Raw genomic sequence first — 27085 nt, forward strand, 5'->3', positions numbered from 1 at the left:
CAAAAACAGAAAAAAACCACCAACCAAAAAAAAACCCCAAGGCGGCCGGAACAACGTTCTGTAGTTGAAAAAGAAGCCCGTTGCATTGGCCGGGAATCGAACCCGGGCCTCCCGCGTGGCAGGCGAGAATTCTACCACTGAACCACCAATGCTGACACAGGGATACTTTCCCGCCTCCCTCAGTCAAAGGTGACATGGCGGACTGCGCCTGCGCCGCAAGCTTCCAAACGGTCGCGGCGGGGCGGGTCTGCCCCGCCGCGACCGTTTGAAAGCCCGCGGCGGCGGTTGAGGTGACCAGCCCCACGTCTTAGGAATTTCAGCTGTATTAGAAATGTTGCTGTGAAACCGCGTTTGATTTTTTAAAAATTGTCTTTAACGCAGAAGCGTTGGTGAGGGTTGGTACGTGCTGCCACAGGTGTAACCTGACAGCAGCACATGAGAGGCCTGAGAGCACGAAGGAGCCAAATAAAAAGCAAGCTTATATCTCCAACAAGGAAAAATGGAGCTCTTCAAACTGTTATAAAGGGTGTTGTTCTGGGAAAGAAAACACATCATGTACCACAGGGCTTAGGAAAAATAGATGCTGAGCTCAGTAAGCTGCAGGAAGCTGTCCTTGCGTACCCATGGAGCAGTAACTTATCACCTGGCTAAATAGACTCAGCTGCTTAGCAACAAATAGGATCTAAAGGTTGGGCGCAACACAGCAGGTTTATGATAGTCCATCAGGGTGAACTTGGATGACCTGCAGCATTATGTAGCCTTTTAATGAAGTTTATCACATCCGTTCTTAAGCTTTTGCTCTTATATTTTTTTACTCATTTAATATTGTTAAATTGACAACTTTAGTCTATCCTTTTAAAGAGTGTCTGAATTTAAACCAATCATTTCTACATTATCTTATAGCTATAAGATAAAGAACACTGTTGATGAGTTTTTAAAATTCTAAGTGTTACTGTATCACACCACTTAGCTGATTAGAGCTGGAGGGATTACTCTTCTTCCATTTATGGGTTGTTAGTGAATGAAAAATGGTGCTGTACTTCCACACTGCCACCCCCAACTGAAGGTAGAAGAATTAACATAATATAGTCTCTGCAGTAAGACACTGGCTTCTGCATCAGCAATTTGAGATGTGTACTGAAAGAAGCCGACTGTCTTAAGGGCAATTTTCCCTCCTAATAAATACAAAAGCTGTGACAAGTTCTCATACCTCTCTTAAGGAATAGCTTCAGGATACATAACGTACACACAGTAAATAACTAAGATTTAATTATTTTGATGAAAGAGGCAACAGAGAACAGGGAAAGAGCACCAATAAATTGCACTCTTGAACATCAAAATGTATACTTTTGTGAACAGGCTACAAACATGAGATGACAGCTAAGTACAGTAACATTTCTGCTGTTAAACATATGCAAATGTTTTGTTTATCAGTAGAGCTGTTGAACCACAGAGGCAACTTGGGAGAGGGAGGTGAAGGAGAAGGAAAGAAAAATAAATGCAATTGGGCAACTAATGTTTACGTTTTATATTTGATTAGCCAAAACAAGAATCTGATTTGCACTTCTCATATAGACTCGTACTTTTTATTACCCCAGCAGGTGTTACACTACAGAAACCAATTCTGAGAAAACAAACAATTTCTAAAACCCCGAAGGAATGTCACTGATTACCAGCAGCTGATAATTCAGTTAGGCTGTTCACAAGTGCTAGAATTCTTTTTCTTATTCTGAAGTAACTTTTAAGTAAGCATCAATGCAACCACCCACTCACACCCCCTCAGGTCAGATGCGCACACTGTACTAACGGTTCTGTCAGCAGGGCCAAGGAAGCCTCAGCTCCTCGACTACTGGACACAGACAAACAGGAAATCTAGCACTCCTGCACAAAGGGGACAGACGTGCTGGGGTACCAACTGGGAAAGTCGGCCTAAAAGATGCACGTGCTTTTTGTACGAACATCAGGGAACTTGGAGAGTACGGTCCCAGCCACCACCACGTAATCCCGTGAAACTCAAACACACCAGGAAGCACTCGCAGATCACACACCACCACAGATGGAGCTGGACTACAGGTATGCAAAGACCTGGCACAAGGGATGCCTGTGTCAGGACAGAGACAAGTACACAATACTCAGACCACCAGTGAGTAAATTACTGTGGCTGTAACAATCTTACATTGTCTCAAGTTTACTAACTAGGCGCGTAATAAATGAATAATTTGCTTAAGCAGAATTGTGCAGTGGTCTATGTATTTAATTGGAGGATCCAAAAGAAATGACAGTCAGAAGGATATTTATAGTACAAAAAAGGCATTATATATACATATACACAATGCAATATATCTATATATATCTATATAGATATATATCTATATACCAGTAAACTTGAATAGTGCCTTTACCAAGAACATCTTAAGGCATTCAAACATTTTTACTAAGACATTGACCCAATTTATTATCTTTTTGCTTTGGCTGAATTAAAGCAAACAGATTAAAGGTCTGATCTGAAACATCAATGACATCTGAAACCAAAGCCTAATAGTATCTTGGGTGCAGCAGCAGTGTCTAAGAACCCACCCACTGCACTGCCTATTAGCTGAATAATATTAAAAGGAGTCTAAATAAATCATTCCCACTCACAGCTTTGCAACAACAGAAGATATGTCAGCCTCAAAGAGACTTTCTAGCCATATATTCTATAGGTTCTATTACAAATTGAGGACAGAAAAGGTACAGCAAGAGGGCCTGCCCTAGGATAGAATGCCACTGAATATCAAATAGTATTTACAGCACAGTTATGGGATTATAGAACATTTTATAAATATAATTAATAAGTGTACAAGGGCACATAAGTGAAATTTATTTTCATGCTTTACAAAGCAAAAGTAACCTGAACTAAAACTTACTGCAGAATTCCACAGCTGCTGGTTAGGAGCTTCTCTTCTCAACTGCCTGTACAAACCAATCCCCAGAGGTCACCAGTGACATACCCATGTTTTAAGCAGCAGCTACAAAGAATCTCAATAGAGACTGAATCTACATATGAAACGTGACGTTTCAAAACATGGGTAAGGCGCAGTGTGTTGGAGCATTGTGACAACATTTATGTAGAACTTTCTCAGAGAACCTGGACTGCAAAACACTGCATTTTTTGCAAGGAAATGTATAATACTGCAGCATACAGGTGGCAAAATTCAAACAAGGTACATTACAACTTCTAACACAAGATAATAGAAAATACCAGAAGCATCTACCAAATTCTAAAGATGTGAGCTCTTCCTATACTTGATTAAGATGGCAAAATGATATTTAATATTTCAGTACTTGCGCAAGTCCTCAGAAGACTCAATTTCCTTTAATAAAAGCAATTGGGTTTGCTTGTATAGAACCATGGTGCCTTTACAGACTTTTTTTTTTTTTAAACATACTGGCTGAAGACCAGTTATAGTGTTGAACAGGACTATAACATTATACGATGCAGGCAGAGGAGAAACACACTCAAAAAGGCAATTTTAACAGTCAGTTTAATGAAGGACTGACATTATTTTCTCTGCACACTTCACAATGGTAAGGCAGGCTTGATTAAATTACCTTTAACCAGTAATATATTATACTTTACTCCAAGACAAGTAGACCAGTTTTACTGGGATACTTACTATGAAGGAGGATAATCTTTAAAGGTTTATTTACATGGGAAACAATCTTTTTTACATAATATATAAAATTGAGGAGTTATACGCTGCAGCCATTTTATAATATTTAAGCTAAATGAAATGAATCTTAAAAACTATTCTATTTCAACAGCTGTGGAACAGGCAGACAGAACATGAATTGTTTTATTAAGCTACAAAACCCATTTTCATTATAGAAAGTAACTACCTACCTGCTTGAGAAAAAGAAAACAATTTTTCATAACCATCATCTAACCATGATAAGCACTTCACAGTAAAGGGGTGGACTCCCACAAATGTTTTGCCTCATGACAAAGTCTATTTAAAAAGCTTCCACGATGCCAACAACCCTCTTTACTGCAGTTCACTCCTTCCTCACTTATGCCAATACACATCATTTCTTGGACCACACCAGAAACTGGATCACTCACATGAACATGCTTACAAGAAAGAAACCTCCAAACACTAAACCCCAAGCAGTTTTTGCATGGTTGCAGTACTTAGCACAGCACTACAGACAGTTGCACTGGCAGAGATTGACGCTGAACTGGAGCACAGAAAGGGAATGTGTGGCCGGAAGGACACAAGAATTTCTTAAGCCAGCTTGGTGAGAAGAGTAAACTAGTCACTGGCGTTTGCTGCTAGAACAGCCAAGAACACCAATTTCACGATGTTTAGATAGTCACACTGCCAGTGCAATGGCACAAATAATAATAACTTAAGAAAGCAGTAATGCTTACAGGCACATTATTAGATTATCCATTGGAATTAAATTCCAAGAAGGAGGAAGTGTTTTAAAAGACATGAAGTTTAGTAAAAGTAGTGCATTTTTTTTTACCATTGTTTTAGCTTCAGGAGAAAGGAGGGGAGAAGGAGATAGCTAGCTAAGAAGCAAAATTCCTTCTGCCTCCCACCTGTAACTCCTGGTCTTGTCTCAGGGTGGCTTCTTAGAGGGCTGCCCCGCTCCCTGCTCCCAGTAACCTCAACAGGCTCAGTGCCCTCCCACCATGAGACCCAAGGGGACGCCTGCTCACCTGCTGCAGGAAATCATGGAAAGAGTCATGCAGAAGGCAGCAGACACAGCCCCAAGTTCCTAATTCTGTTCTGAATTAGGCTGTGAAAGACGGACCACTGAAACTGTACTGACGGCTCAGATGGACTGGTGCACGACATTGCTCCTCGCTGTCTGTGTAACTAGGAGAACTGTTAAAGCCAAGCAAAACTGATCTCCACAACGACAGTCTTAAAAGCAATAATTTATAACCTTTTCCCATTACTATGTCAAACATATAACAACGGAACTATTCTAAAATCTATTTTTCAAACTAAAAATTCCAACTAAAGCAGAACTGTACACACTTTACAGTTTGGTTGTAGTCAGAAAATGAAACTAGATTTCAGAAAGTGTTTTTCCTAAAGCTCTTTTCCTCTCACAACTATAGGAGAACTGATGACAGGAGACAACCAAGTTGTTTCTGAGTAAGCAGTCCTCCTGCTTCGAGACTACCAGTCACATGCTACAGCGTTACTAATGTCAAATTCAATTACTATTTAATAAAATACTAGTTCTAATGCTTTATCACTTTACAAGCATACTGTAGCCAAGAATGACGCTGTCTTGTTCTAAAGCTGAGAACTATGCCACTACCACAGCAGCTGGAAACATTTCACCAGATAGATGGCTCAGTTTTTCCAACACTGTGAATAACTAGGCTAAATACAGTGAGAAGTGAGGGTACAGCAGCCTTTTTTTTTTTCTCCTGTTCTCTTCAGAAACGTATCAGCTTTATTAGTGTAAAGCAGGTTTTATATTTGGTCAATGCAAGGAAAAAACTGTCATTAAAAATTCTGAGGCAGAGATTTGTTTTCTAAAATTATTCAATATATATACACAGATACCAGGCAGTATCTTGGGGGGGGTGGAAATCATCACTATTTCCTATTTTGAGTACTTAGAGTACAGAGATTCAAGAATAAAATTCAAGTGATATTTTTCTTCACCTAACATCAAATCTCTTCTAAATTAAACAATTAACAATGCTGGAATAAATTAATATTTGAGAAGGGTTTCCCTGTATTCAGGGTAAAGAAAATGTACAGAGGGAAAGACGACAATTTTCTTAGTGTTTACAAAAAAAAAAAAGCGCATGCATTTACCCTAGCAATCTTCCCTCAGTTCTCTTAAGAGACCTTTCAAGAACTACAGCTGCAAAGTAAGTTTATTTAGTTTCTTAACCTTTATCCCTCTACTAAACATAAACCAGGTCACGATTTTGAACTCCTCTACCTGCCTGTTCTTCACCATCATCATCATCATCATCTGACTGCTGTTCCAAGTTTCGGGAACTACCATACTCATACTCAATGGGCTTTGGATTGTTGTATGGGTAACCATTGTCATCAAAAAACCTTCGGAAGGTGAACTCATAAAAAGCATGTTCAGGATGTTTTCCATTTTTGTACCACCCATTAAGTGTATCATTTCTGTTCCCTTCCTTATCATCATCACTCCACAATTTATCTGGATCAACTGGATCAAAGTTTGATGTGTCTGTCGGATGGGCAATTTTGGGAATGTAGAAAGCAGACTGCCGCCGTAGGTCGCTTGAAAAATCAATTGTTTTGAAGAAGGGATGAGCTTTTATTTCATCTGCACCGTTTTTGCCTAAACGATCTTCTGGCCCTCGGCAGAGTTTAATAATAAGGTCAGAGGCCTCTGGAGTCAATTTAGCTTGAGGCGGAATATGAAGTGCAGTTTGCCAGTTGATAACCTTTCAAGCAAAAAGAAGTGTTATTCTATTTACAATTTCATAAAAAGGAAAAAACAGTGAAAATTAGAACAGCAAAACAAAAAAAAACCCAAATAGCCACAAAGCAATAATTCAACATGTGTAAGTGTTTTTGCATTGGAGCACAGAACCATGAAACTGTTCCTTCAGAAACACAAGGAATATTTTGTCTTGAAATCTGGCAAAATCCAGGTAAAGTTTATTCACATTCCAAATCTAATCTAGAGTCTGGCACAGAATACCCCTCCTATAAAGAGATGAAGATAACGAAATCCAGCACCTGGAGCCTGAGATTAAGCACATGGTTTACAATCTTAGTAAGAAGGTGAGGCAAACAGATTTTGATTTATCTGATGCACTGGAAAGATTAACAGTTTTAAAGTTTTTTTTTTTAAAATATACCACACTACATTTGAGCCAACTAGTGTCTTGCAAGCTGAATGCCGTTTTGCAAAAATGGCACCTGCAGAAGATTGCCCTGGTGGTTTCTCTGAAACAGCTGGGGCTCAGGAAGGAAGGGACCAACGGCTCTAAGCTGCCAGTAACCCTGAGCAGCCACAGTCATGTGCTGCTCCTCCACCTTTGCATGCTGAGCACCTGCAGATACATCACACCAAAGGAAATACTCTGCAGGTGAGCAGGCATGGAAACTGAGTGGTGGGAAAAGAAACCCAGGTGCTGGAAGAGGAGAAAAGGAAGTGGAAAAAATAACTGGAACAGATGCAAGACGTGAAAGGGAATGGCTGAGATCTGAAATATGATTTTTACGTGGCATGTTTATTGTATGACCAGATAAAAGATATGAACCTGATCCTTGAAGTCTCTTTACAAATTAAGTGCACCCCCACAGTAATGTAGAGTTTAAAGTCTTGGTTATAACATGCTTGGATAGAGCAGCACTCTCAAAAATCACCTTTGATTCCACTACAAATTACAAAGACTATGTAAATTTCAAGCCTGCTTTTTCAGACTGTTGACACTAGGCTTTTAATGTTACCTTCATTTGTGTTTCCAGCGGTGTTTGTGCCAGGAACGGAGGCTGCCCCACTAACATTTCGAAGAGAATTACTCCAACACTCCACCAGTCACATAACTGTGTGTAACCTGAAATGAAGTCAAAACAAGGTAGTCAAAGCCTCAGTACAGTTTTAATCTTGTAATTCTAAGAATAAAAAAAGGTTCACAAAAGCATTCTGTTCAGTACCTGTTTAATATTTCCGTATTAACAACTATTTATTTTTTATCACAATATCACAATACTTGGGAAAAGTGGCAGTGTAAGAAAAGTGAAGCAAGCTACAGCTGAGCATCAGTTACTTTGCAGTGAGATTACAGTACAAAAATGCATTACCTGTTCGTAACAATACTTCTGGCGCAATATAATTGGGTGTGCCAACAAGGGAATGGGCCAGACAGCGCTGATGCTGACGTGCTGCCCTACGTTCAAGTGGCTTCAGCCGATCTCCACACCTGCAGTTTGCTGGGTCACCCCATTCATTGCTGAAATCCATACTGTCTTGACGTGCATGGTCACCTGTAATTGAGAAAGATGCCGAAACTGACGAAGCTTACTTTAGTAAGCTTTAGTTCTTTAGTTTTCTTTATCTGTTAGATTCTGGCCTATAAGAAAAGTTGTTTCAATTTCAACACAATCTGAGAGCTAAAAAGGTCATCCAGGATTTTGACTTTTTGTTTATGATATAAAGCAATGTCCTCAAAAGTTGGTATTTTAAAGTTAATTTCTGACATAATTATGAGACAGTCTTGAGTTTGATCTCTTCTCAGTTTTTCCCTTAACTACATTGAGAGTACAGGGTGTATATTGTTCTTGCTCTGACATAAACAGAAAAACCCCAATATTTAAACCATTAAAAAAAAGATAGATCAGATTTAAATCTTCAACTTCTCTCTAGAGACTGTGTAACAGTCTGGCCTAAGATGTATCTGGCCATCATGTATCTGGCCTAAGATACATGATATTTTGATAAAAGCAAGTCAAAAGGAATTTAAAAAATGTTTTTGAAGGTATGTTCTTATTTTTGAAAATTAAAAACAGGTTATTACAAAATCTGTATTTTATCACTCAGAACTGAAAATTCTTTTGCTCTAATTTTTTTCAGCTGTTTTAAGTAATCAAGTTGGATTTTCAAAAGCCTACTGAAACCTTTCTCAGAAATGAACAGGTTACACTAAAAGCAAGTACATGAGACACTCGGAACTTGGGGTAAGGTTTTCAAGAACAGCTAAATTTAAAACATCAGTCCTATCTTCAAAACAGAGTTAGGGCTGTTGTCTATATAATTATCTTGCTACCGCAGTGATTTTCTCTTTCCAAATTTCAGAAGCCACCAGTGGGACAAACTTAGAGAAGCACAGCTCATTCCTTCTCCCTTAAGGAATCAGTGCTCACACTTAAAAACTCTTCGTAATTAAACGTTGCTTTCTATAATTTGAGTGGTGTGCAGACATTGTTAGATGCGCTATTTTTCAGAAAGGAAACAGCACAATCATCTTTCTACTAATTTATTATTTAATTCCCCTGCAAAGAATGACATGTCAACAAAATAACAAGGAAGCCTGTTATATTTCTCTTACCGCTCTGGTAGTATTTTGAATCGTGGGTCCACCGAAAACCCGTACACAGTCCAAAGTCAGTCAATTTAATATGACCATCACGGTCTATCAAGATATTATCAGGTTTAATATCTCTGTGGATGAAGCCCATTTTATGAACACTTTCAACTGCGCAGGTCAGTTCTGCTGTATAGAACCGTGCCAGATTTTCTGGAAAGACACCCATTCTAATTAGGAGACTCATCATATCACCTCCTGGAATGTAGTCCATTACAAAATACAAATTGTCCTTATCTTGGAATGAGTAGTACAGGCGAACAACCCATTCATTATCAGCTTCTGCAAGGATATCCCGCTCAGCTTTAACATGAGCAACTTGATTTCTAAGCAATACATCTTTTTTCCTCAGAGTTTTTGTTGCATATAAAGCATTAGTATCCACTTTTCTTGCTAGGCAAACTTCTCCAAATGCACCAACTCCCAGGGTTTTAATTTTTACAAACATCGACTTGTCCATTTTAGCTCTTCTTAGTCGAATATAATTAGACTCCTTCTGGCACAACATTTTCCTCATTTGATCTCGGGCTTCTGGTGACAATCCAACCTGTGTAAACAGAATTAAATCTGAAGAGTGAACAGTACTCTTGGTTCTTGGCGATATTCTTATAATTACGAAGCTTAGGCAAAGCAAACCAAATACTTGTATACAGCATGGGAAATACTTTAAGGTTGATGTTTTCCTTTTTTTTTTTTTTTAATTTACACATTAAGATTCTATGAAAACACATCAGAGTGATACAAAAAAGATGAGATCCCTTTCAACAGCAAAATGCACAAGGTGCCATGCACCAGAAGGTTCTTGAAAAGGGAGTATGTTCTCAAGGACAGAAAGGGTAATTCACAAACTACTGATAAAAACCACTGCAAATAATACTTATCTGAGTAACAGTGTGCATCAGCTGCCTCCCTGATACTCTTTGCAGAGCTAAAGGTAGCCAAGACGTGCCTAGGAGCAGTAAGTCGCTGAGGGCTTACTAAGGAGCTGCAGTGGGAAAGACTTCCAGTGTCTATAGACTAGCTACAGCAGAAGTCACTAAACTTCCTGACCATGTCAGTGGCATTTCAGTCGCAGGAGGGAGAGTGTGACTCACTCTCATGCTTCCCTGTGTATCTACACAAACCAGGCACTGCTTCCTACTGTCCATCCACACCAAGCAGATGCCTTTGCCACAAGCCAAGACCTGATCTTCCCTCTTACCACATAACCCACCTCTTTCTAACAGGACTTCAGTCACGCTCTCTCTACCGCTCTCCACACCAAGAAGTTGAGCAGAGTAATTTCTTTGAATTGCCTCACTCCTCCCCATGCTATCAGTTCCTGGCTCCCGTCTGTGTACATATCCCTTTGTTGAATTAACACCCCTGGTGTTCTGGCCAGCACAACTAACATTGACAGCTGCAACACTCAGAGGCCACACATAACTCATCACCTGAAGCATGGAAACCCTTATCTACAAGAACCATGCTAAGCATTCTCATCTTGTTTTTGCTGGCTTCAATTCCTTTAAAATGCTATTCAATTCCAATGCTATCTTTCTAGGCAGATTTCAGGCCCCAGAATCAGAATATCCTTTCTTTTTGGTTTTAATGCAAGCAAGAATCTTCCTCCCATTTTTTATATTCTTTTATCTGTGACGTTACCCCCACATAGCTTTATGTTCATTCCTTCTTTTGTTTTCTGTCAGCATGTTCAAAGTGTTCTATGTTCCCTTTTTCTTCGCATCTCAGTTATTTTATCTGCCTACCTGTCTTGAAATCACCATCCTACAGCAAAGATTTCCAAGTTCAACCTACCGTATATTTCCTTATTTTTTCCTGAATATTCTGATAAAAAAATGGAACATGGCCAAATTGAAACCCTGCAAACATCACAACTGTTACTCAGCCCTATTCTAGAAGTTTTCAATTTCTCATTGTCAGATCTTATTGATTCTTGATAGCAAACCTTGCTGCTTCCATCTCCTCAATGTTTCAAATGTTTAAGATACTGCATGCATAACAGTACTCAGGACCATCCATCAGGACTTCGTAACCACTAGTCTAGGCCTTTATAAACTGCACGTCAACAGATTACTTCTAGTTTGCCTAATTTGCCACATAGCTTGAAACAAATAATAGATGTGACTGAGGAAAAAGATCAGCAAGATAAAAGATCAGTTACATATCATTCAGCATCTCAAAATGCTTTTCAGGATGCTATATAGCACCTATTAAAGAAAATACTGTTAGAACACAGCAGATTTCTTTCAGGCATCATAACAAAAACAGATCCAAAGGAAATGCAATTAGGCAAACGCACACAAAATACTTGTCTAGCCAAACAAACTTCACAAGGAATATCAATTCAGTAAGATTTAAGGCTGTCTCAGATTTGAGACAAACTTTTTTGTCAGCACCAGACAGGCAGTAGTTAGGACTGGGTAGCAGTAGTTTTGAGACTGGATAGGGGAAACAGGTTCAACTCCCTACTCCTAATCAAGAAATTGTCTTTCCCCACACATTACTGCGGGAATACCCAGGCACTGTCTTCCAGGACAGAAACACCTCAAGTTTTCCATGAATGGACATGCTTAAGGCACACTTCAGTGCAAAAGGAGGGATTTCTGAAGACTTATAAATGTCAAGAAGACATCTGAAGAACTGACCCCATTAAAGTTCAGAGAACAGTGGGTCACCTTCTCAGACCCCATCTGAGCTGTGAGTCTGCTTCAGTATGGCCCCATCTGCACACAAACTAAACCCCACTGATGAGCTAGAAAACTGGCAAAGAATATAATCTAGATGGCAACAAAACCCTAGAAGGAGTGAGACCCAAAACAGTAATTAATCACCACAAGACATAGAGTATCCCAGAACCTTGTAGCTTTACCTTCTAGTACCCACTCTCTAGCTGTTGCATCCTAACAATTTTGTTGCAAAAAATAGCTCAAGTAACCCAATACGTCATCTCTTCCCCAGCCCAACTTCACTTTTTCCGATGCCATCCACTAAACCAAATGTTCCTCACAAACCCACTGCTCTCAGCATGGCTGTATTTTCCTTAGAAGGCTCCTCAGCTAGAGCATTTACCAAAAATTAACCAACTTTGTCAGCTGCACACTCATGCACATATACCTCCAATTAGTTCTAGTCAATGTCAGACACAAGAGCTTCCTGAATTGCCGTATGATATCACACAATTCGCTCTCATTTTGCTTCCTTCTCATCTTGCTGTGTCTTACATCATGACTGAAGGGTTGGTTTTTTGTGTGGCAAAGACATCAACATAATTCTTGGGCAAATTCACATATTTAAATTAAATATTTTTGAGATAGCTCCACTGAATTCCCTAGGGAACCCAACAGCATAGAAATATGTCACCTATGCTAGAAATACAGCATCCTGTGAAGGTAGGCATTTCTGCAGGGATGCATTCTGGGGATTTTTCCTTTTAAAATTCCTACCAAAGTGGAGAAAAGAAGGCATTTAATACTTTTTAAATCCTCTTAAGCTTCTTAGTTTTCCTTTTTCTCATAAAGGCCAAAATATATTTCACTATTGTGGCATTCCTCTCCAATACCCTGATGAAAAAGGAGAGGTCTGCCACAGCATAATACCCCATTTTCCACCCTTCAGCCTGTAATTAAAGATCGCAGCTTTAAATCTAGTATAAATATTATAAATTGCATTTCATGTAAGAAAAGAGATTTACTAGGGTGCTTTAAATGCACAAGAAAAATATCAAAAAAGTTGTATCAGTGTTTTCATATACGTAATGCTTATGCTTACTATGGAACACAACACAGTAAGAAGGGAAAGTGAAGTTTGCAAATCAACATTAATTATAATCTTACATTTAAGTACTCAAAATAGTCAAAATAAATTCATGCTTAATTTTGATGCAGGATTGCATGCAAAGCCCTCTAAAGAGAGGATCATGCTATTCTTAATAAATACTGTTGCTCCAAAATCTTACTTGTCTACACAGGGATGGAGATTACAGAGTTCAGGAAAGCTTCCCACACCTTAACAGTTTAAATCAGCTGTTAGTGGAAGTGAAAAGGAAAGAGAGAACACTAAGAATGAAGATCTTGAAGAGTTCCAGGAAGAAATCTTGCTATCATTTACACATTCATGATTACACAAAAACTTATAAAACACTACAGCTTACAGGAAGAATTTTCAAAGAGTAAGAAAACATGGATTTAAAAAGCAGCACTTCAAGGAAGTGGCATAAGTCAAACACATTCTTTCATAGAATAAATTAAGAGATACATCATACTTATTGTCAGATTTTCACCTACAACTCTTAAGTAATACAGCTCAATTTTCCATTTCTGCAAACCTTAATTTCACTACTTCTCACTATTTTCTCTTTTGAAATTACATATGTATACATCAGCTCCAGTTTTTACCCTTTTGATTTGGTTTAGTAAAACACTGAAATCCCAGAAAAAGATCACTGACTTCATGTAGGCACAAATAAGTTGATTTTACATGTTTTTGTTAACATCTGTTTTTTATTACCCCATTCGATTACCCCTTGTTTAAACAGATACCCTTACAGCCTGGATTATAATATACTTAGGCAAAAGGTACCATTTCTTTTTCATTCTAAAAATGTAACTTTTAAATACTGATTTTTTGGATTTGCACTTGAAAAAATCCTACTGCTACTGGAAACAAACTGCAGAATGTAGAAGGTATCACTGTTTTGGTGACTATATAAATGCACTAGCCAGCCTACCACTTGTATCTGCTTTGCTACTTGTACCTGCAGATTTTATTTAAAAAAAAACAAAACAGACAAACAAAACAAAACCCACCAACACAAACTTTTAAAAATCATTAAACTATTCCATATAACTCACTCAAAAATCAGGATTAAATATAGCCCATAACAAAAAGCTATGAGCCACACAGTTAAATCTCAGTTCACGCAACAATGATTTTGCTTCTGCTGCCTTATCATACATGAGCCAGGTAAGATACATTTAAACAGGCAAAAATCTGACTTAAAAAAATAATTTCTAAGAGGACAATGAGGTATGTAGACAAACCAGTGAAGAATTTGCCACATCTCAAACACAAAAACTAAAAATAGACTTCAATACCACGATATACCACAATGTTCTATTTATCTGAACTAAAGATTCTAAAATTAAGATATATTTTTAAAATTAATACAGGAACAGCTCTCTAGTCATAGATTTAGAAAGGCAGAAGAGTTTACCCGCATCATTTCATTCTCTAGTTGTTTCTTCCGATGCAAACGCTGCTGATGTGACTTGAGTATATTCTCCACGTGCTGCTCCATGAAGAATTTAAAGGCCTGAGGGGAGTAGCTTTGAATGCGAGACTCTCTTCTTTCTTCATCTTTCTTGTTTTTTCTAACAGGAACAGGTGATGTTGTAATTTGTTTCTTTTCTTTGTCTGTTGAATCACCACATTCATAATTCTTTTCATTCTCATCCTCCTTGGATAAAACAGGCAGTTCCTCCTTGTTGAGCTTGGGTCCCGTCTCATACAGATTGACAGAGGGATTCTGGTGTAACAAGTGTTTTGGGTAAGGTGGGGGGGGACCCTGGTAATTTGGAGCTTCTGCAACAGGAGACATCACTGCCATATTCGCAGGTTGGGTTTCAGAGAAGGGAATGGTCTGAACAGTTTGCACTGGTTGTGGCATCCAGGAAGGGTGAGTGGGCGCTAAGGCAGTCTGTAGCTCTGGTTTTAACACACGCATACTTTTTACTGGTTGCTGAATGGGAGCTGGCGTTATAGCTGTTACTGTTGTAGCCGAAGGCTGAGAGCTGGTAGAGTGACTCTGCCTACTTCCATGATGGTTGTTGAAAGAATTTGACCGCACAGGAACATTGGGTTGCCATGTAGGCATGTCATGCCCGTTGCCAGGTGATGACTGCGGTTGCACAGGGGAAGGCTGTGACCAGGACGCAGGTATCCCAGCTACATTTGTATTATAAAGTTCCATGTTGTGACTATTTCTGTTTGGCACCATCATTGCCTGAGGAAGGTTCCCATTGGTGTATGCTGAAGGAGGAGCAGATCCTCCTGCCTGCATCTGTAGTGCTGTGGGACTCTGCCTGTTAGTTGGATTCATGGGGTATGGGGGTGGCTGGCGACTTACAGAGTTCCCAGACACCACACTCTGGTGAACTATGAATTCTGCCTGACAATTGCCATTTTGCATTCCAGCTCTTCCTGAGGGAAAACTAAATTTGCTGTTGGCAGAACTCTGCATGATTATTGGTTGCCTGCCAATGGGGACAGCACTCATGCCTCTCTGACCCTGTGTGGAAGAATTCATGGGTGGAGGATTCATAGGTGGAGGTGGATAACCATCCTGCCATGCTCCCGGTGGCACTGGAGAAATACGGGAGATCACATATTCCATGTTTCCAGAGTAACGCTTTGTTTGAGAGTTTGGTTCCCAGGAAGGAGGTGGAGGAGTAGTTCCCCTTGGAGGGGGTGTCTGTCCTCGAGGAGGTGGAGGAGGAGGAGTGACGCTCCTTATCTGTGGTAGAGGCGGGGGATTCACTCTTTGCCCGTTGCCAGGATGAGCCTGAGCAAATGCTGCAATGCCAGATCCAGACAGTGGCCTTCCTACATCAGGCTGAGAGCTGGGACTTTCTGAGCGATAAACTACACCGTCTCCCAGGGAAGGGCCATGCCTCTGAGGAACCAAGGACTCCTTAGAACCCTTCCAGCTCTGCTTGCGGTTAACTGATTGCTGTACAGTCCCTGCTTTTACAAGAAAACACAGCATTTATATTATTAGAAATTATTTCTATTTACTGCTTTGAATATTTTATTATTCTGCATTAATTACTACAGTAATCGGATGGGAATTCTCCGATAGCATAATCCAATGTATTTCACATGAAAAATTTATCTCTATCTAGTAATACACAGCATGCTATGGTAATATGCTCTAATATACTACAGTATCAGTTTTTAGCAATCACTTTTCTGAATATGTTTTCTTGCTTCAATCACAGATACATTCAATTTTTACTTGGAAAAATGGTAATATGCAAGATTATTAGGTGTTCTATGTATTTTTAATCATGCATAGAAGCAACTCTCAGAAGAGATGTTCAGTACAAAAGCAAAAAAGCAATGGCATGGAAAAATAGGTTTAGTCACGTTGCTATTCCTTCCAGCTTAACACTTATAATAAATGAAGTGTTCTTAAACTAAAATTTAACTGAATGCTGTAAAATCAAATAGCCCACTTACACCCTTGTATGCGTACAGTTCATCCAAAGTGTTATATTCCTTGCATGCAAATTTTGATTACGTACTTCAAAATGAAAAGTTAGGTCTTCATGGGTAAAAGCTTTGTAAAGAGGCGAGAATTAAAGTGGTATGAAAATAAAACTTCCAGAGCTGAACTCTGCAATATATTTACTTTACCGATGTTATTTTGCATCATAAATCAAAATAATATGCAAGGAACTGACAGAGCATGCAGTCTTATTGTGCTTTTTACAATGTTATTGCTGTGACACTTGCAAACACAACGCAGTACCGTAACTGCTGAAAAGTCACTGTACCTTCAGTAAAATAATATGCTAATTACTAGATCTTTGCAAGTAACAACAAAAATCATGGCTAAATGGTGGCATTTAGCTAGCTGCTTCATACAAGCACCGATTAACCCTACTACACAGACTACATGAAAATAATGCTGTACTTTGCTACTCTACATAACTAATTTTTCTTCATACCTATATGGTAAATTTAAAACCTAACTTTACAGAGCTGGCAGCTCAGCACTCAACTTCAGTCACACAGAAGTTCAGTATTTCTGCTGCATTTGAAAGTTATTATTTGTTTATATGTATGCTACTAAAACCTGGTTAAAAAAAGGAAAACATCAAGATGTATTAAAAACATGCTTGCATGTCTCAAGAGAGTAATAATGGCAAGCAGCAAAATTCTGACTCTGTTGCTACTAAAGCTATACTCCATCCCTTAACTTCCACAAAAACATGAAGTCTGCCTTAAAAATCATACACACAAAATCTGAAAGCAAGCAGAAAATTTAAGTAGAGAGAGGATCTTAAAACATGGCATCCTGAAATACAAATATTGTAGCCATGTTATATAAATGTGTATACACACAAATAATATATATACACACATACATAGTGCTGCTGTGTGGGAGAGTGTGAGTGACGAGAGACAAAAAATTAAAATAAGAATTTACTGACTTCTAAATGGCACCTGACACTGAAAACAAAATATGGGCATCACACCAACGATGGACAAAAATTACTAAAATGAGACCTGAATGCCATTCCTTCTGTAAAATATTTACACACAATAGTACAACCATGCAGTTATAAAAAGAAACACTGAAGAAATTCTTGTCAAATGCACCTATCTTTCAGGAGAATTACGTTATATACTTTACAAGCTATTTCTAAAAGGAAAAAAAAAAAACAACAACAAACCATATCTCAACATCTCCTCTGTTCCACTGTGAGCACATGAAGGAGGAATTTGCTATTTTATATCTTTCACCTATGAGAATACACTCAGCGTGTTACTGAGTTGCCACAGATACACCTACCTGGTGGTTTCATACCTGCGTTTACAGGTCTTGCTGCTGCTGCGACCATCTGTTCCCGACGAGGATCCTGGTAGCTCATTTTACTTATAAATTCGATAGCAGCTTCTATACTACGGTTGTTAGTCTGTCTAAGAGCTTGTACAACCATATCCTAAAGAGAAAATTATATACAAAAAATAAGTTACACAAAAATTTCAAAAGTACAGAAAACTGTAATTATTTAGCCAAATATCCACCAGTAATTTTACCAAAGTACATAACTGATTTCTCTCCATCGATTTAAAACTAATTTTAAAACATTTTCTCCACAACAGATCCTCCAAAACGCTAATACAACCTGGATCTTCAGGAACTAAAGTTAACTTGTTGAAGCACTTTAGTCTGATGTAAATCGTGTCACTTTGCTATTCGTACAAACACTCTGCTTACACGCACCGATACGCTCTACCCAGGTAACAGCTGGTTACGTGATGACCAGAGGGCCCTTCCAACCTGAGTTACTCTATGAAAGATACCCTAACATGAAACTCACTGGGTTTTGCATGTTTTCCTTCAACTCAGCTGACACTTTGTCAACAAATATCCATTAGTTTCTCCCAGAGAATTCTTCCTTATGTAGACAACATTATTGGCAGAAATTCCATTATTTTAGCAGTTGATTTAGGCTCTGTGTTTGGATCTCTGAGAACACAAGTTTTGATCTGACGGCCAACCCCAGCTCTGTCAATGGAAGATGTATTACAGACCAGAGGTTTTTCCACTGACTTGAATGAGATCAAGGTCAAGCATCAGAGGCAGAATTTCAAAGATGGTTGAAATTCAGGCACTGCTATCCCACTTACATTGCACAGGATTTGTGCAGCTGACTCGACAAGTCTGAAACAAATCCACAGTGTAACTCTCTATAATTAAACACGTTGTCTTTAGTGATTTATTGTGGCCATACTTTGTCATATCAAAGCAATAATTTCAGTTCATATTACGTTTGAACAGGTTACCTACACACAACAGCATTCACCTCTACTAAAATTAATGGGAAATCAAAGAGGGCTCAAAAGGGAAGCAGTCAGTACCAATTTCAAATTCAAACCCACATTTACACTTTCACTGTGTGTATGTACATTTTTAACACTACCAACATACAAAACCACATATAGACTTCAGAAACAATAATTAAATTCAATGAACAAAGCAGAACCTTAAAGGATTTTAAAATCAAAAAATACATATAAGGTTGCTGCAATGTTCAAAGACCAGCTGACACTGGTGGAAAAGCAGATACAAATTTTGATCTCATAGCTCCTGCACCAGACAGTTTCGCCTGCAACACTTTTACTATTATAGGCAAGACTGATCTGTTGCAAAGTAGTACATTTTCAGCACCAAGATGCTGTTTCATTATTGTGTGAACAGAGGTTAAGTTGTCCAGTGTATTTGATTTCCAGTTTTAATATACTTTTATAGGACCCATTATTCATTCCTACCTCAACTTTAATTTTCTTCTTTGGTTTCAAAACCAAATTTACTGTCTTTTTAGTTAAGTAATTCTACAACATATAAACCTAAATGTACAAGTTCACATAACCAAGCCATAAAGACATACAGAATCCCAAAGTACAGAGCCAGCAATATTTTAAGAGATTAAATTTAGTTTCCTCTCCACTAACCAGAGAGCTTGAGTAAGAGCCAAAGGATCTCTTCCCCCCTCTAGCTGAGGAACAAAAACCTTGGTCACCTATGTGACATGAAGTATTCAATGTCTTGAAGGGTATCACCTTACACAGAACATATGAGGACTGCACTTGAATCCTAACAAGCAAGAGGGATTTCCTGTAAACTATTTAGGGTGTTTAAAAAAAAAAACCAAACAAACAAAAAAACACACACACAAAATAAACTGTGTTCTCCCATAATTACTTTACACAGATATATATATATTACTGTTGATATACACGCTATATATACACACACACAAACCTGATACTGATAGATATCTACCTGTTCAGCTTTAATCCTGCTACTTGAGAGGTGGGGGGGGATAACCAGAACATTTGTGACATTCAATTTATTAAAAAAAAAAAGGTACAATCAGCTGCCTACACCTGGCCAACACACCCCAGGTACAATCCAGTCCGTAAAACAATCCCAGCTCCAGATACATTCTCATTTCCTACTTGCTGTCTCAAATAGGCCTGCCAAGAAAAATGCTGCACCTTCAGCTACTTCAGCTGTATCTCTTCCCAGCAGCGTTATGGGGCCAATGCCATATGGACAATTGTGGCAACACAACTGTGGGTTAACACACAGCAGAAACAGCTTACACTGGCACCGTGCCTGAGAAAAGGTCCATATAACCACAGGTGTCCCAGGACTTCTCAGTTGTAGCCAAGAACAAAGGGTAGGAGCAAAAGGCTTCAAGATACAAAGGATCCAACAAAAATACCAACTTAAGATACCTTTCTAGTTTATTATCCAGCCACATACCAGTCTTCAATTCGCAAAAATGACTGCAGGTTCAGTCTGGAAAAATGGACCTGAGAACTGATCTACTTTAAAAAAAAAACCAACCAAACAGAAAAACCAGCCTCAGCAGCAAAACACAGAGAAGGAGCAAATTCAAGCAAAAATTCAAAACAAATCAAACCAAAATATTTTATCATTATAAAATCCTTCCATTCTTACTGCAAACACAGCCTGAAGTATGTATCTGAGCGAGGAAAAAAGGAATGTGAAAAACCACTCTCAGCACCTGACACTGGGACATTGTTGAGGAAACGCCAGCTGATAGTTTTGGAGAAGCTCACTCCTGGCAGAGGAAGATCTCTGTAAATACCGAAGCATCACAGCCCACAGAACTTGTGAGCTGGTCGCTGTTACAAGCAGTGCACTCCTGTGAAGGTAATCCCTACTGTGGTACTGTGCCTTTTTCCACTGGAAAGATGAGTGGTTTGCTAGCTTTTTTTTTTAACGTGCTTTTGTACTCAGGCTTACAGAGAAGGCATGAAAACGGGTATCATTTACCTCGATGTGCAAATCCTAGTAAAAACACAGGAGCTGTAAGTGTATTAATTTTTTATTCCTGGAGACCACTTTTCAGTCTCCTTTTGCTTATTAAAATGAATGGATGGAAATAAGCCTAATCAATAATTTAAAATATAAATAAATTGAAAAATTTAGTTCCTTGTTCTTATAATGAAAAGAACAGCAGAATATTTACTTATGCCCAAGATTTTCAAGAGACTTGCCATTTTTGCCTTCAGAGTATACCACACAGAAGACACACTGTGATTAGTTGTGCCGTGTACCTTGGTATTTTATCTGTATCTGACAAAGCGCATGAAGCAAGGATAGCCAAATTTCTTTCTCCACAAAGTTTGAGTCTCTATAAGCCACAGATGTAAAAAGGTCATTAAAAGTACTTTCTGAAATATTTGGTACTGCCTTTCAATTTATAACTGCCATATTTTATCAACATATTTTAACTGAGGACAACCCAAAATTCCGTTGAGTATCAGAGGCAAAATCCATGGTCTAGAGAGTCCAGTTCTCTCTGCCTAAACTGATGAACACAATTAAAACAACCTACCCCTACCAAGATGCTTAAAAAGAAAACCCCAGAATCCAAGCCTCTCTAAATCCTTCTATTCCTCTTCTTCATTCCCCATTGTTACCACTTTCACTGCATGCTAATTAGAAACCTACCACATTTTGAAGAAGCTATTCTGCTCTATCATATGCTGTTCAAACATTCCATGATCAACACCCCTTCTGATACATACTAATAGTTTATAGATAGCAGAACAACAAATCTTGAAAATAAAACATTTCACCTCATCAAAGCCAGCAGCTTGCAAGTCTTGCAGCATTTGTCGATTAACTTCTGATGTTCCTTTGACAGCTGAGGTTGTTTCGTTTGCAAAAGGCAGGAGTGAGTTTCTTATCTCCTGCAAAACTTTATGATATGTTACAAATTTGGGGGGATTTCGGCCTTGTCTAGGATCTTCAGGTAACATTTTACTCATGCTGTGATCAGCTTTAGCAGCATCTGAGGGTTTAGGTAAATTCCGGAGGCTCTCTCGTATTTCCTGTAGCATCTGCTGGCTGCTGCCAGTATAGTTACTGGCAGGAAAAGTCTTAGGCCTCATTTGTCTATAACCTTCTGGCTTCTCACTTCTCTTCATGAAAACATGTATATATGCAACCTCCACCAAGGACTCACACACACCAAAATTCAAGGAAGACTGGCCGGTAGTTTCAGAACTTGTGAAAGCAGCGGCTCGTCACTGTGAAACCATGGTTCCTGTAGTGCTGGAGTTTGTTGCAATCCAAAATTGCTATCCTGTTAACAAAACAAAAAAATCCCGTTATACGTACAGCAGTGAAAAAGTTCATGGTGTAGCATTGGTGGCAGTTATTAAAAGCATGCAAGCAACTTCTTCAGGCAGTCTTTACTCAATTTGAATTACAAACTGCGTGAGGCTTCTAACAGTCCGTCAACAAAAAAATGTTTCAGGTGCCTTAAGTCCAAACTGTCCTGAATTGCAAAGGATGTGGACAGCGCAACGAGGAACTCAGTGTGGCAAACAAAGCTTTCAAGAGCATATCTGAACTGCTGTGTGTGCTATGCCATCACTGCTCCTTTGCCTTCCCTGTCTCTGTTCATCACCCACGTTCTTTCCGTCAACACTTTTGTAGCTGAAGGTACCAACTCTACTGCCCAGTCAACTAGGATATCGGCCAAACACCCTAGCTGTTCAACAATTCTGACATCAACCTCCACAAATAGAAGCGAGAAGTACAAAGCACACCAGTGACAGTATACAATTACCACGATTTTATCCATTCTTTAGCAGTCACATACGTAAAAAGTAAACACTTGCCTAGCTCACCACATGCAACTTTATGATTTTTTGTACCATCTGCCATTTAAACCTGTTTAAGGGTTCAGTTTTCTAAGGCTGTCACAATCTCTTGAGTCTGCTTGAACCAGTCTTTGTCAATAGTGAAGTAATTTTTATTTGTTTTACGTAAGGGAAGATGAGAGCGGGGAGGAAAGAAAACAAAGAAAATGTAATCAAACTTTTTTACTCCAAAATTGTTTAACAACTCAAGCATCAAATTCACTGAGAGCATAGCTGTGACATTTGGTAAGGGAAACAGAACTTTCTGCCAAAAACAAATAAATAACGTTTGCATTTTGAAGGCACTGACTCATCAGGGAAAGAACCCTGTGCCTGCAGAGAACTCAAATCTCTGCATTCATGCTATGCACTAGCTAGTACTGTAACGGCGTGGCAAAGGATAGACCAACTAAGGAGAAACACTGAAGAAGTTACAGAGCATTTGCCTCTTTACGGTATCATGATACAGACCTTTTGCAGTCTCTACTGTTCCACAGAGGAGGACCAGTTACTAAGATAGTGCAAGATATAAAAATTGCGTATTTTAGCACTGTCTTTTCCTCACAGGCAACTACAAGAATGGTAAAGCTCCACTCACACTGTTCCTTCATTATAATGCAATGTCTAACAGCAGCAATACCAAAGTGTTCTTATTTCCTTGTTTCTTTTTCTCAGTGCTAAAAACTTCCATTCCTCATTTTCTGAAGGATTATTTTTGAGGATTTAGATGTCTGCAAGCATCTTTTGTTTCTTAAAGAAGTAATGTACAGACAAGAGTTTCTCACATTAGACACAAATTAAACAGGTATCTAAGGTTTACACAGTCGACATAAGAGTCACTCTTTCTTCATCCAGGTTTCACTTCCAAAATATCTGCACTGTCACAAACCAATCAATGAGTCAGTCACTGAGGAAGAATATGACAAGAAGTTAATATGAAAAAGAACCCTCTAATACACATGCAAATTATATTAATTAAATATACACACTACCCATACATGAATAAAACCTGAAAGCTTAAAGTAATACATAAATAAGGACTGTGGCAAGAAACAAGGGACACCCACCTAATCCCATCCTCCTTCGAGAACCACTTCAGAAATAATATAATTTCTCTAATGGAACTATCTACATCTTAGCTGCTATAACTGTGCCCACAAGCTTTCTTTTCCCTGTGATAGGTTTGAAACATTAAATAAATGTAATCTGGCAATTATATTAAAGCTTTTTCCTGCAGTCTGGTAGCATATAACCCTTCAATGCTCACTGAATAAGGAAAACATCAGACATGTCAGTGAACTTTAATAATAAACAGTGAAGTTTTGCTCAAAGTATTAAGAAATCTAGATTCAGCAAAAAGTACATCATGAGAGCAATTAAAATGTAATTTAATTTTGGGCACTTTCATAATAATTTTTAAAACATGCCATATTTAAGATCACATTGAACATACTTTGTCAAAAACACTTTTTCCAAAGGAAAGGGAGTAACTATATTCAGACTATTTGACTAGAATTTAGTTTTGTTAACGTTCCTCTTCTTGCCAAGAGACCTGCTTCAAAAAACATAGGTGTTGGATACCCAAGTGCAAGGATATATGCTAATAACACTTGAGAGAATCACCACCTCTGGAAGAAGTGAAACCTGTACCATAAACTCATCCCAAAACACAGGACAAGGCTAAATATCTTAGAGGCTAAGTAATCTAGACTGCTTGTTCAAATTCAGTCAAAATTAGGCGTAATGACTAGTTTACCATTGGCAGGGTAATCTAGACAAAACAGTTGGTATTGATCTTGTCTCACACGAATACCAAGGAGAGAAGAAAGAAATGCCCATATGCAAGTTATTCTTTTTAAGAAACCCCAGAGGCCTGGAATTCAGGAAAAAACAGTTGTTTTGCACCTATGTATTTTACCATAAGTTCATCCAATATTTCATATTCCTTTATGGCTACATCACAGGAAGCTGAGATAAACTTAACACCTCTCAGAGAAATCAATGTTAAATTAACAGGACACTTCAACCATAAATCAGAAAACCTAGAGTCCAGGACACTTCAACCATAAATCAGAAAACCTAGAGTCCACCACCTAGGGGGAAAAATTCAGCTTGTGCTCCGATTTCTTCAAGTGCAAAACTAGAAAGAAATACAGAGTTCTTGAAGCACTTAGAGAATTAAGACAAGAGATGCTGTTAGTATTTGCCAACAAAGTAACAGCTATCAACTGCAGCATAACAGGGTATAGACTAAGCAGTCTTGGGGAAAAAAAAAGCTGCACTTTCACATAAATTTTTAGCAGAAGTAGAGCCTTACAAGCGTAAACCAGCCTGTCCATTTATCTCCCACCACTTACTAGTGCCAGCATAATTGTAAGGCCACACAGAGTGAATCAAGCTAAAGAACTTACCCAGATAAATAGTAACATTTTGGTGGGTTGTTTCTTTTGGCAGTAGCGTTGGATAATAGCAGTTTGATGTGTATGTGAAACTACAGTCTTAGTTGCTCCAAAACCCAATTAAACTAGTCCTCCAGTTTAAATAAGTACGAGAAAATAAATATGACCATTGACTACAGTTCACCTTGCTCTATGTATAAACCTGAAAATTCTGAAGTCACCTCCTTTTACAGACATCTGCACATATTTTAAAGCAAGAAAGTTTTGCCTGCTCAGTAAGAAACCTATCTCAATTCTGTACTCAATTCTTGTTAGCAAACACTAACTCTATCCAAGGAAACCAAGGTCTATCCCCCTGGCAGTTTTGTGCCATTAAATGCAAATGATACATCTGTTCATTAATACAGCTGTTTCCACTGATGAAATTCTCCATTTCCCTAAAGAAGTTAAAAAAATAATTCCTCATTTAATTTTTTTCAAAGTATGGGGATAAAGTGTTTTCCTCTACAGGTCAAACTGTAAGGAAAAAAAAACCCCAAACTTGTCTTTTGGGTTTTGCGTATGATCATGAAAGATTGGACTTAAAAATAGGCATTTGAATGAAAACACGGGATGGTTGCATGCAACTGTCAATGACTTCCAAGTTTTTCTGGGGAAAAAAACCACACAGCTTTGTAACGGATCTGTAACATTTCTTGTCTCCAAAAGTTTTGAGCATACTTTTAAATACTCATATTTCCAATTAGCACTGAATGCCACACAGTAATCTATTTTGGTCACATCTCTCATGTACCTATTCTAATAACTTATTTTATACATAATCACAACACTTTATTGATAGGAAAAAAACACATTCAGGAATTTGGGAGACGAAATTAAGTTTGTAGGAGCTTGGTTCAAAGCAACAAAAGGATGCTGTTCTTCAGATAACAGGTCATTGAACCATAAAGGAATTTGCTAAAAGACGTGTTTTCAATACTAGAAGTTTCCATAAGACGAGAAGAAAACTGGACCCTGAAATTGGTAAATGAACACAACTACATACGGTCAGGAAAGGCTGAGTGGGCAACGACGAGAGGCTAGGTGAACACTGCGCATTCGCTCTGCTTGTTTCCATTCCTGCACTCCGCTACCTCCTGTAACAGGACACAGCTCTCCACACATACAAAAGTATTTACAAACGTACTCTTAGCTACTCTCGGTGGCACTGGCAGTTACTTCGGGCGCACCTAAGCGCGACCTTTGCGGCTGCCAGCAGGACAGCCGCCGAAGATCAAAGCGTAAGCTGCGCTGGCACAGACAGGTGCCAAGGTAATTCCTGCGGGGCAGCAGGACCAGCCTGGAGACCCCCGGCACTGCCCGGGTTCCGCCGCCGGGATGAGCGCTGGCCGTACGACAGCCACGCGTGCCCCGGCCCACGGCACCGGGACACCCACGCCGCTGTCGCCCAGCCAGCCCCGGGCCCAGGCCCAGGCCCGGACCCGCGGCGGGCCCCGCAGCCGGCGGGACAAGCGCGGCCGAGAGCCTCCGCGGGGGGCGGCGGGACCCTCGCCCGGCCGCGGCACCACCGGGGTCGAACCGGCCGCGCCAGGGCGGCCGGCGATACTGGGAGCCCGCCACTTCTCCCCTCCCAAGGAGCCGTTCCCCGGCGAGCGAGAAGCCGCCTTCGGAGCCGCCAACCCCGGCGGGGGAACCGGGGACGGCACCATCTCCTGCGGCCGGGTCCCGCCCGCTCCCGGCGGAGCGAGGAGGGCCCTGAACCCCCCGGACGGCCGAAACGAGGACTCGTTACCGTCCCCGCGCTGCGGCCGCGGCTCGGCCTCTCGCCCCCGGGCCCGCCGCCGCCGCCCCCCCCTCGGCCACCGCGGACCTACCTGCGGCGAGAAGGCGGCGGCGGCGGCAGCGCCCCAGGCCCGGGCGTGGGCGCACGGAGCTCGGCCCCGCCCGCCGCGGCGACGAAGACGACCGCCGCGGCCCTTCGCGATGCCGGCAAGCGGCTCCTCAGTCCCTCCGCCAGCGCCCGCCGCCGCCGCCACGGCCCCTCAGTTCGGCGCCGCCATTTTGTCGGTGCCTCGGCCGCGGAGGGCTTCCCGGATATGGGCAGCTCCCGGCCTGC

General features: G+C 39.8%; 1 protein-coding gene and 1 non-coding gene across 6 annotated transcripts; both read right to left on the bottom strand.

Moving 5' to 3' along the window:
• Window positions 1–81: 81 nt before the first annotated feature.
• TRNAG-GCC (transfer RNA glycine (anticodon GCC)) lies at window positions 82–152 on the bottom strand. The gene has a single exon. It is a non-coding gene; the product is annotated as a tRNA-Gly (tRNA).
• Window positions 153–2233: 2081 nt separating this feature from the next.
• LATS1 (large tumor suppressor kinase 1) lies at window positions 2234–27082 on the bottom strand. 5 transcript variants are annotated; one of them, XM_064447021.1, is made up of 8 exons: window positions 26844–27082; window positions 21500–22008; window positions 17685–17820; window positions 14307–15835; window positions 9056–9638; window positions 7812–7994; window positions 7458–7564; window positions 2234–6442 (listed from the first exon to the last, which is right to left on the bottom strand). In XM_064447021.1, the coding sequence occupies exons 2-8, from the start codon at window positions 21848–21850 to the stop codon at window positions 5921–5923; spliced, it is 3411 nt and encodes a 1136-aa protein (XP_064303091.1). In that variant the 5' UTR covers window positions 21851–22008; window positions 26844–27082; the 3' UTR covers window positions 2234–5920. The 5 variants fall into 5 exon arrangements, with proteins under 5 accessions (XP_064303091.1, XP_064303092.1, XP_064303090.1 ...); XM_064447022.1 differs by having other exon boundaries at window positions 14307–15832; window positions 26844–27081; XM_064447020.1 differs by having other exon boundaries at window positions 14307–15832; window positions 17670–17820; window positions 26844–27081.
• Between the last annotated feature and the right edge of the window lie 3 nt (window positions 27083–27085).

This window comes from Phalacrocorax carbo, chromosome 3 (assembly GCF_963921805.1).
Source record: "Phalacrocorax carbo chromosome 3, bPhaCar2.1, whole genome shotgun sequence".
In the NCBI taxonomy this organism is placed as follows: Eukaryota; Metazoa; Chordata; class Aves; order Suliformes; family Phalacrocoracidae; genus Phalacrocorax; species Phalacrocorax carbo.